This window comes from Sitophilus oryzae, unplaced genomic scaffold (genome assembly GCF_002938485.1).
Source record: "Sitophilus oryzae breed Bouriz unplaced genomic scaffold, Soryzae_2.0 scaffold_284_pilon_pilon, whole genome shotgun sequence".
NCBI classification, from domain to species: Eukaryota; Metazoa; Arthropoda; class Insecta; order Coleoptera; family Curculionidae; genus Sitophilus; species Sitophilus oryzae.
This window is the reverse complement of record NW_022146845.1, coordinates 27942-39766: the sequence shown is the minus strand read 5'-3', so window position 1 is coordinate 39766 and position 11825 is coordinate 27942. Positions and strand designations below refer to the sequence as shown.

General features: G+C 31.6%; 1 protein-coding gene across 2 annotated transcripts; it reads left to right on the top strand.

Annotated features, from left to right (window-relative positions):
* The first annotated feature begins 795 nt into the window (after nucleotides 1-795).
* On the top strand, nucleotides 796-2608 carry LOC115884479. 2 transcript variants are annotated; one of them, XM_030903073.1, is made up of 4 exons: nucleotides 796-1318; nucleotides 1538-1660; nucleotides 1778-1882; nucleotides 1946-2608. In XM_030903073.1, the coding sequence occupies exons 1-4, from the start codon at nucleotides 1261-1263 to the stop codon at nucleotides 2575-2577; spliced, it is 918 nt and encodes a 305-aa protein (XP_030758933.1). In that variant the 5' UTR covers nucleotides 796-1260; the 3' UTR covers nucleotides 2578-2608. The 2 variants fall into 2 exon arrangements, with proteins under 2 accessions (XP_030758933.1, XP_030758932.1); XM_030903072.1 differs by having other exon boundaries at nucleotides 1538-1882.
* The last annotated feature ends 9217 nt before the right edge of the window (nucleotides 2609-11825 follow it).

Genomic DNA, 11825 nt, shown 5'->3' with positions numbered 1-11825 from the left:
AATATAAAATATGTTCTCCCACTGGTATACCCATTCTATGTATATATTAAAGAGCAATGGAGATATACTGCAACCTTGCCTTAAACCTTTAGTTGTTATTATAGGTTCGGATAGATTTTTTCTAACTTTAATATACGTATGAGTGGTTGTGAGACAAAATTAATATTGATCATGCTACTCTTTTATTTTAAAAGGAACACCCAGTATATTATTCCGATATTCAATGGAGAATTTATGTCTCTTCAAAATACTATTAAGGTTGCACCCCTCCAACAAAGATTTTTCTAGATATTTTCATTTACATAATTTAATATGAGTAGATCTTTATTATTTGATAAAATCTAGAGGTGGCTGTAATATGTCTGACGTTACTTCAACATAGCTGTCTAATTAGTCCAACTTTAAAAACTAGTTATTATTTTGTGTCAATTAAAACAAAAAAAATTCTCAAAAATTTGCGGAAAATGCAAACTTATCCTCTATCAGAAAGAATTGATATGATTCTATAATTAATAGAATACTTAAATGCTCCTGATTTTACCTAGTCTGTTTTTTTATGGGGATATGTTAAAGACAATGATTACAAAACTCGACCAACTATTGTCGACAACATGAGAGAAATTATTGTAGCTGCTTTTCGAGGAAGAACTCCACATATGCCTTTTAAAATGAAAAAATCCTTTTGAAAAGACAATCATTTTATGCAGTTAATAACAAATGAAGGATTTTGAGCATTTTTCATCTGGCCATTTGTCACATAATTATAGGTTTATATCTAGTTTTAATTGGGCCCTGTTATGCAAAAAGCAACCAACCCACATTCTGAAAAAAAACGGGATATTGCCATCTACTGATTTAAAAATACCCATTCTACATTCTGCAGAAAGCTACCAAGCCATCCTATATATTTGTCCTTGTAAAATGCGTAACCATTTCGGCTATGTTCGCTAATCCGGCTTTTCAAATTTTGCATAAAACAACCATTCCACTTGGATTATTGGTATGATTGATATTATTTAATTTCCTCGTCAAATATTAGAAACCAAGTGGGTTGGTTTTATTTTGCAAAATCAAATTTTTAAAAAATTCCCCCATTTTTACCAACCAAGTGGGTTGGTATTATTATGCCGAATATAACCTCACTTTATTAGTATCGCATAACTTTGTTATCGTGTTGATGCGTGTATGAAACGACTTCTTGAGATGTGTTAAACAGCGCGTATTTTTGATCAACAGTGTTTAACTTACTAACGAGCCAATATGTTCAAATCCAGAACTGAAAAAATTATGAGCGATGCTCGAAAAATTGCCGAAAAAGGTGAGTATAAGAATTTGAGGTTATGCTTAAATTAGTTTAATCTTTTATTTATCAACTATATAATACTTTATATCTTCCATAATACTCTTAAACCGGGAACTCAATGTTAGTTGTAGCAACACACGTTTATTTTTTGTTCAAATATTAGGTAAATAGTTATAGAATTGCATTTCGGTTGGGTTGGTTGGTTTTTGCAGATCACAATTTTGTATTTTTCAGATCGAGGTCCTACAAGTTATGTAAATATCCCAGATTTGCATCAACAACTTGAAGCACATTCAAGCGAATTTTGTGACAGACCAACAGACTTCTCGAATCCCCAAGAAATCGGCATACAAGAAGGTATATTACTTTTTTCTTGTTTCCTAAAGAAAATAATCTTCATTTCCTGTACAAAGTTCCAGGAAAAAATATTTGAAGGTCTTATCAACATTTCAATGTCTTTCTTTGCAATTTCAGAACAAAATACAACTGATGACGATAAAACATCCTACTCTCCTGTTACTATGTTTGATAGTACCTCAAACTTTCAATCGAACCATCCAATTGCAGAATTCGTTGATGGTGTGTCAAAATAAAAACGGCATAGAGTTGCTTAAGTATAAAATTTTATCATGTTTGTTTCAGAAACAAACAACAACAATGGTTCTAATTTATTAGAATCAATGCCAGGTCCCAGTTACAATGTTTGTAATAAGAACAGATTGAGAAAACGGCCGGAATGGGTTGATAATGCAGGTCCCTCTGACATAGAAGACAGTGACGACTCTATTGCAGATCCATCATATGAAGTAAATGATGCCGGTAATCAACCACGTCACATAGCTGCTGATAAAAACAATATAGAAAGTGACAGTTCCAGTGAATCGTCGATCGAGTCCAAGGAACAAGGAAGGCCTAAGAAAGGACGTAAACGTAAACATAAAGAGCAAAATAGAGCCCAAAAGAAAATTAATAAAGACAGTAATGAAACATACTTCAACTACAAAGGTAGAAAAGTAGAACCAAAACAGTTCGAAGATTACCGTTGCAGCTGTCCAAAAAAGTGCTCAGAAAAAGTATGTATCGAAGAAAGAAAGGAGCAGTTTACCAGGTTTTGGTCACTGAAGTCGTACAATGCACAAACTTCATTGCCGCCGCAGTCATCGAATACCCGAAGCAACGACTATATGGACGGAATGCTACTAAAAGGACCTTTTCCAGAAAATACAAGCTTGGTGAGGAGATCGTCTGTCGCAATACTTTCGTCAAGACTTTAGGAGTATCAACGTTCAGGGTTAATACGGCTTTGAAAAAGTTCCATGGACGGTCTCCTTTAACTGATCAGAGAGGAATCACGGGGGAAAAATAAGCTTCCAGATGTAAGTGTACAGAAAGTAATAGATCATATCAACAAAATTCCACGATATGTTTCGCATTACTGTCGAAATACTACTGAAGCTATTTTTTTGCCTCCAGAGATGACCTTACAGAAAATGTACAATTTGTATTGCTATGAAGAAAATTCTCCAGTTAGCATTGCCACCTACAAAAGAATTTTCTACAGCAAGTTTAACTTACGAACGAAATCTATCAAGAAAGACACTTGCAACTTGTGTGATAGGTATAAGGTTGCGATCGATAATGAGAAAAATCTCGAACAAAAGGAACAACTGAAAAATAAGCACGATACTCATTTACAAGAAGCAAAAGAGGCCCAATGCCTTCGCAGACGAGATTTTGAGAATGCTAAACAAAATGATGAAGTGGAATGTTTAACATTTGACTTAGAGAAAACCTTACCTTTACCTCGCATTCCAACGAATATTGTGTTCTATAAACGCCAGCTTTGGGTTTATAATGCTGGAATTCATAGCGGTAAGACGGATCAAGGATACTGTTACGTATGGGTCGAAGGACAGGCTGGTCGCGGCTCGCAAGAGGTGGGGTCGTGTTTACTTAAACACATTAAGTGTCAGTTATTGACAACAACTGTAAAACATCTAATACTCTGGAGTGATGCATGTGGAGGGCAGAATAGAAATATAAAAATTACCTTGTTACTTAAATCTATTTTGCACCGAACCCCAAACCTGGAAACTATAACTATGAACTTTTTAATGTCGGGTCATAGTTTTCTTCCCAATGACGCGGATTTCAGCGACATCGAGTCTGAACTCAAAAGACATCAGAGGCTTTATACGCCAGATGACTACATAAATATTATGAGAACTTGTCGTAAGAGGAAGCCGTTTATCGTTACAAAAATGGAATCGAATGATTTTTTCAGCGTCGAAAAAATAGAAAAAAATATTGTCAACAGAAAGCAAACAGAAGACAAGGAGAAAATCAACTGGCTATACATCAGAAGTATTAAACTGGAGAAGGATGAGCCTTTTTACCTTTTCGTGAAACAAAATTCGTTCAAGAATCCCTTCCAGAAGGTTAACATTAAGAAGACCATCCGGGGAAGGCCATTTACTACTGGGACACTTTTCGAAGATTTGCTGCCACTATGGCCACAAGGTAAACCAATAGCCCTACCAAAGTTGCAAAACCTGAATGAAATGATTTACCTAATTCCGTCTGATGCTGTACAGTTCTATGCTAATCTTAAGGGTAATAAAAGAATCATCGAGGATGTTGATGGCTTTGACATAGATGTGCTTGATTTCGATATTGAAGCAGATGAAAATTTGTGAAATGCATCAATAAAAAGTCTTTTGTATCTACTCGTATACTCGATCTACTCGTATATGTTAGTTTTCCAAGTTAAAGTTCGTGAATAAAAAAATAAGTTGAAAAATCGCGTTTTTTTTGCAATTCGTTAATCAGCAAAAAGAAACCAACCCCAAAATATCAAGTTTTTTTTTGTGATAATGAGTTTTGACTATTCAAATGTTACAAAAAATAATTAAGTTCTAATTAAACTATTGACTAGTGAAGATATGGTTTTCATAATAATAATCGAAAATTAATGAATTAAAAAAAAACATGAAAAAACTGATTACTACTAATTAACATATTGTGGCTTGGTTGTTTTTTGCTTAACAGTGCCCAATTAACGTGTATCTTTTTATTACCGTTGAGTATTTTAGTCTACAATCTTTAATTTTTGATAAATTAACAAAAGGTATATCACACAGCCACCCCCTAGCTTTTTTCGGATAATAAAGATCTACTGACGCAAAATCATAAAAATTAAAATATCTAGGAAAATCTTTATCTGAGGGGTAGGCAACCTTAATAATATTTTGAAGATATATAAATTCCCCATTGAACACCAGAAAAATATACTGATTGTTCCATTTAAAATAAAGGAGTAACTTGCTTTTAAAAGTGACTAATGTTCCATATTAATTTTGTCTCATCCTGTATAACTTTTCGGGTCAAATTTTAATTTGGTTTAACATACAATGGTTACTGTAATTAAATATCAGGCTATACAAGGTCAACTAAAATTTAGGTAGCTATTATCGAAATTTAAAATTTACTCTTCGTTTTCACAAAATGTGGAATATGTCAAAATCCTTAAATTTTAGGTATATGCTTCTTTAATAAAACTCACCTTTATTTTTTTCCTAAAATCCGAAAATCAATTAACATATAGGGTGTTCCTTTAGAAAAAACACAACTTTAATGTGTAACTTTTTTTGGGGACACATAAACGCTGCCAAAATTCATTCAGCATTTCGATATAAACTACCGTTCTCCTTGGAGCTTCCGCGGCGTATGAGGGGCGCCACCCTGTATACTCATATATGGTAGTTTTCTAAATTTCTATTTTATTGGTTGATAAATATACATATTCTATGTGATATATTTATGATGAATTTCTACTAAAATTAAGTATTCCTTCCCAAAGTTTTCCACTAAAATATACCCATTAGATACTTGAATATGAAGCGATGTTTCCTTTCGCTCCACATAACAGACTCCTAAAGCAATCCATTAAATAGCCTTTTATCATCGCCACTGTTTCTTAACGTCAACTCTCATCGATTTAAAACACCATTTCGAGCGGATGAACACTTATTTATGATCCTTTTCACTCAAGGGTTCATATTTCATCACTGAGGGAGATAGAGCCATCGGATAAAGGGGATGCCGAAACGAGAACGTTCTGTTGACAAGTTGGAGGTGGAAAAAACCTTCGACATTCTCGTAAATCTTTGATATATTTAACAGTTCGTCTTTTGATATTATTCTTGACAGCCGGTAGTAAATTCCATAAACTTTATACAGGGTGTTTCAAAAAACTCGTGGGGAGATTCCTCACGTAAAAATAAGATTTATTTTCATATCAACATAGGTCCAATTCTGCTTTGCTTCGTAGTTACAGGGTGTTAAAATCTAAATATTATTTCGATTTATTATAATTTTCTTGCAAGTACTTCTAGACTTTCGAATGAAATTTTGAGGGTAAAAGTTACTATAAATACTACATATTTTAAAGCTAAAAAAGTGTCGACTATTCACCAGGGACGTGCATATGGGTTATCACCGGAATATTTTTCTAAAAAAGGCATGTAAGCCAGTGACTTTTTTTATCTTGTTAGCGAAATAGTTTAAGCTGTTTACTGCCAATTAAAAGTTGTCTCTTGATATTTTGTCGATTTCGGCCTCCTTGATGAGATAAACGCAATTTTATTAATTTGCCTTAGTCCAAGTCTAATAGCAACCTTTTAGAAATTTTAATATCATTAACTTGCGGAAGTTTTAAATAAGTACACATTAACTCCTCATCAAAAAATATGTAAAAAAGTTCCTATAAACATGGGCATAGAAATGCATAGTTTTAGAGTTACAGGATGTTAAAACTTCTGAAAATTAGGTTTTTTGTAATTATTTTAAATACCCATTATTTTTTTATTTGAAATTACTGTAGGTTGTACTAATAGTTATAATTAATAATAACTAATAGTAATAATATTTAATAATAAATTAGGTAAAATACATCATTTATTAATTTTATTTTAATTTTAATTTTTTAATTGTGATTAATAAAATTGGGTTTATCTCATCAAGGAGGCCGAATTCGACAAAATACCAAGGAATAACGTTTAACTGGCATTAAACAGCCTACACAAATTTGATATCAAAAGAAAAAAGTCAGTGGCGCACATGTTTTTTTTTCGACAAATTATTCCAGTTATACCCAATATGCAATCCCTGTAAGGTTTTCGTGTAACTTTTTAGCATTAAATTGTAGCACTTATAGTAACAACTTTTACCCTCAAATTTCATTTTGCAACCGCTAAACGTACTTGTAGGAAATTATAATTAATCGAACAAAAATACTTAAAATTTAACATCCCCTGTTAGCTACAAACAAACCTAGATGGACCATTATTGATATGAACAAGTTAAATCAATATTTTTACGCTGAGCATCTCACCACGAGAGAGATGGCAATGTTTTTTGAAACACTCTACATACATACCTGTTAGGTTTTTGTTTTATTAGGAAAACTATAGGGATAACTTTATATCCCGGTAACGGCAATTAAAATTAAAACTGGAAACCGTATTTATATAACATACTGGTAATGAAATAAAGTATACAGATTGCTTCCTTAATGACATTGCTAGATTTAAGAGGGGATGAATTCTTTGCAACTATCTAAGAGAAAGCTTAATCAATATGCTTATGACCTTAACATTATAAGTGCTCAGATACTAGGGGTGGTAACACTCGAATATTTTTCTAATAACTCTGATTTTATTATAGTTAGCTTTATGAAACTCGATATATTACTATGCATCAAATACATTTATTTTGTACCGGGTGGGTCAAATTCGACGCTTTTAATGCAAACACCCTTTTCTATAGGAGATAGGCGAAAACTAATACCAGTGTCTTGTAGCTCAATTTTTATGAAAAACATGATGGTGAACAACGCACATTAATATCTGTTACCGCTTCGGAGTTACGGAGTGTTCTTCAAACTGTGCATTTTTAACAATCGCTGTAACTTTTTTGCTATGGAAAATTTATGTATCCCAATGAAAACACATTTCCCAAAGCACCTCTTTTACGTAAAGTTATGGTTAAGTTAATATTTTTTTAAATTATAATTTAAGTTATCACACATTAAATTGATTTTTTATAAAAAAAAAAAAAATCTATTATTTTTAATTAACTAAGGATTTTAAAAATTACCTTCCCAAAAAGTGTGCTACACTTGATATTTGTCGATATCCCCTTCGTCGCCTCTTTTAACTAGTATGTTTTGAACCCCTTATTGATGCATTCCCTTAATGGAACTGAAAACATATTTTTCGAGCAAGAAGAGGCACCGCATCAGAACTCTGAAGCTATCAGCAAATTTTTGCAGCAATTTCAAAGATATTTGAATAGCTGATCAAGATTCCAGCCGTTGGCCGTCGAGCCGCCTGACTTAGTGCCATGGATCTAATCCTATGGATTATTTGCGGAAGAATAAGGTTCCTTTTCTTCCGTATAATCTTAACAAGAATTAGAAGTACCTAACCGTTATGAGAGGGTATCTTTCACCCCCTTATGAGTTATGATTCCGCGAAAAATGTTCAAAATCTGCTCCGTTTGTCCATAACAGAAAACGACCGATATGTCGAACATCGTGACTAGCCAAAAATCTCATGTCTTGTGTTGCTATTTATTTTTATTGTTAGAATACAGGTATTAAATGTGTTTATGTTTGTTTTACAATATATATTAAATTGTTTATAAAATTCTGCATTCTCTCATAGCAATATTATGGGTCGTTTTATTGGCTCACACCTAGAACTTTTTGCATTACAGCCGGTGCCGTTCCAAGCCTACTCATTTAAAGCGGAGCGAATTTATATACTTATATCTCGAAGAGGAATCCAGCAAAACATCAAGGTGTTGTTATATTTTTGGAAAGGTAATTTTAAATTATTGTTTTCAGTAAACTTTATAAAATAGATACTCTGTATAAGGAAGTAAATAATAAAAAAAAAAAAAATTTTCTGTTGATATTCTTAATTATTATTTTCAAAAAATTATATAAACCATTAATTCTGAAGTAAAAGTGCTTTGGAAATGTTTTCTAAAATTACACAATTTCCATAGCCAAAAAAGTCTACCAGCGATTATGTTCTAAAAATGCATCATTTTTGAAACACCGTAACTCGAAACGGTAACAGATATCGATATCAGTTTTCCACCATCATGTTTTCGACAAAAATTGAGCTCCAGACACCGATATTATTTTTGTCTATCTTTTATAGAAAAGAGTGTTTCCATTTAAAAAAATGTTCAATTTTAATTTTGTCCCACCCTGTACAAAATTTATTTATTCTACCAGTGCCGGCCATACGGGTTTTACATTGGATATTTTTGAAGAAAAAAATTGTACACCACTGACTTCTCTATAAATAAAAATTCATTTCTTTTTATTAAAATAAAAATTTGTAAAAATTTTTATTTTTTTTTTTTTTTCCATTTAAAAAAACAAGTTATTGTTTTGCTTCACAAAATAAATTCAGTTTACTTCAGGACAAATCGCTGAAAATTCTCATGACAGTGATGTTGTGTACTAACATCATTCTGCATTGGCTGGACGAGAATTTAACAAAAATTAATTTTTTATTTAAATATTACAAATATGAATATGGAAGCTGTATGGACAAACGTTTACCTAATATAAGATCAGAAATATTTTAAAAAAAATTTACTACCCTGTATCAGAAAAGTTAAGATGTTAGGACATACATTCATATGAAACTTTTTTTCTTAGAATATGTCCAAACACCCCTTAAAATAGCACGTCATTAGTAACATCCTCAAAATATTTCTCTAATCCTGTTGACTGAAGTATCTGCAATTTCTGTTTTCTAGGTTTGGCCAATAAAACACTGTATCTTATCTATAAACTTATGCCAGAAATTCTTGGAATGCATCAGTGTTAAAATTATGACAATTATTCTATTTCATATATATTTCTTTATAATTTACATTTCAAAACGCTTTCGAGCCACATTGTGTCTTCATCAGTTTCTTCGATTATAAGAAAATTATTTACCGCAAATCATGAAATTATGACAGATTAATGTCTTAATTATTTCAACTTGAACTCTCATTTCCTAAAATTTCTGCCATTAATTCTATAAAAGTATACAGTTCAAGGGACACTAAGCTAAATTGATATTATTTATTTATAAAGCTTGGTTAAGTTTTTGGTTGGCTTGGTTTTTTCTTATTGCATGTAACAAATTTTCCGTAAGAGTCTATTACGTTACTTTCGGGTCGCTCCCAGGGGTCGGGTAAAGCAGGTGTGCGGCCGAAGAATATATATAGATATTTCAGAAATCTGCCTAAGCTTAGCCCGATCCTGACGTGTTAAGCCACACCACAAAATTTCAAACATACGTGTTTTGATTGAGGCTTGATTAAGGTTGCACAGCTTCAGCATTTACCTAATAAAACAATAGCGGAGCAATTTGTTACACAACCATATAAATGATATATTATCACTTACATCACAGAACTTCAATTTATTCCGTATTGTAACGGATTTTAAATTATTCTTTTATTTTCGAGAAAATTAGTCCAAACATAAGGAACGTTTTGTTGATGTTTGCCCAATAAAATCTTAAAATAAAGAACAGTATGTATAAAAGTGTCAAATACGGCTGGATATAGCGTATAATTTTGAATTGTTCACAAATAGGATTAAATCGAATTGTTCACAAAAAGGATTATCTAAGTACTTAGATTATCCTTTTGGGAAACAAATGAGCATTGAGTTAACATTCGACGCTACGATACTTAAGTTCGTGCTCTGATTGTTACCTCGCAACCTCACATTTGAAGCAAAAATATGTTACTAAACTGTTTAATCTTTCTGTCAATGAGTTATGAGTTGCCATGCTCGGATTAAAAATTATACCACATATTTTCTTCGGGCGCCAATTTAACTACTAAATAATATTTTTTTTACAGTAATTAACATTATGAACAATATAATAAAATTATGAAAAGTTATCTATTAATCTATTAAAAGCTGATACCCTTGTTTTTGAAAGTTCCGGAAAATTTGACTGCTTCTGGCTTATAGCCTAGTGTATATTTATATTTAGTTACCGAACATTACCGGTATTGTGAAGACATATGCTTGGAATTTTTTTACTGCGATTTAGAATACATTCTTAACGGTAATCGATAAGGCTAATGCAATCATGAGTTTTAATTAAGAAAATTAATCTCTAACAATAAAAATATTGATCCAATACTATTATATACTTAAATTAACAGACAGCATGAATAACAGTTATATAATTCGTATCACCTTTTTCAATAAAACTCAATATCCATTTGTGGCGAACTCTTTAGCCCATCTCTGATATATATTTTTAATTTTCCAGTTTAAATAATTTTTTTTCAGTTTTAAACAATCATAATTAATAATTATATTGAAAATATAAAATTATTATTACTGATTGTTTTATGTATATTAGAAAGTGTCTTTAAGACAAGTAATACCTAATTATCACACACAATAATAATATGTTAGAGAATCTAATCTTATTTAACTATACTATACAAGATTAATGAGATTTGCCAGCTCCTCAGTGACTTTCAAACTGGAAAATACCGTTTATCCTCCAACGTAAACCTGCACTAATATTTAACAGGATTATTCAAGATCGATTTTAGTGCGGGATGAAGTGCTCGTCTCGTGCTAACCCTCAGCCTTGTAATCTGATAGATAACTGGAGTTAGAGTAATTTTCTTTCTGCATTCTCTGCAGTTTTTGACATATTATATGTCGTTCTTTATTTAACAATATGTTTAAGTTACTTAATATTCTTTTGTGACGAAATTGAAAATTTTTAGGTATCCTTCTCATTGTTGAGATTAGAACCTTTGGCGGTAAAACATTAATGTAAAATTACTAGCTCCACGATTATACACAAAACACTAACTAACTACATTAATTTTAACACTAGACATGCGTTTCGCTAACCGTATTAACCTCATGAGAAGAGTTAATTTTTTTTCATTGGTTATAGCTGTTTCTGGTGTATACCTACCTAGTGGTGAACTATTGTTTAAAGCAACCGGTTAAAATCTTACAATCTTTACAGATACAAATTATATACTTTTTAATTTAAACAGTTCAATAGTTAATTTAAATTAAAAAAAACGTTTTTTTTAAAAAAAAAAAAAGAAGCAAAAAAGATCATTTTATATTTTTAGAAAGTTTGGCATTATATTTATGAAACCCCCTGCTATGATTTAGCATTACGATATTTCTAACAAAGTAAGTAAAATTTCAGGAACATAAGTCTGACCACTATCAAAACGTATATATAATATACTTAGAGTTTTTAAAATGAGCAGTATGGAAGCCAAATGGACAAATACTATCAGGATGTTACCAAATTATTATCCCCGATACAGCTCACCAAAACTTTTTTTGAGCCCATCTGTAGAGTTAACAATATTTTGCCTGAGATTCCTACTAGATTACTTTTGGTTAGCTATAAAACATTCCCTAAGTTTTATATTATGGAGCTAC

What these genes read in the sequence shown, in the direction of transcription:
- LOC115884479 (XM_030903072.1), top strand. Translation starts at nt 1,261, where the DNA reads ATGTTCAAATCCAGAACTGAAAAAATTATGAGCGATGCTCGAAAAATT. An exon ending in TCGAAAAATTGCCGAAAAAG is followed by an intron (nt 1,319 to 1,537) that starts GTGAGTATAAGA and finishes TGTATTTTTCAG; the next exon opens with ATCGAGGTCCTACAAGTTAT. An exon ending in AATTGCAGAATTCGTTGATG is followed by an intron (nt 1,883 to 1,945) that starts GTGTGTCAAAAT and finishes TGTTTGTTTCAG; the next exon opens with AAACAAACAACAACAATGGT.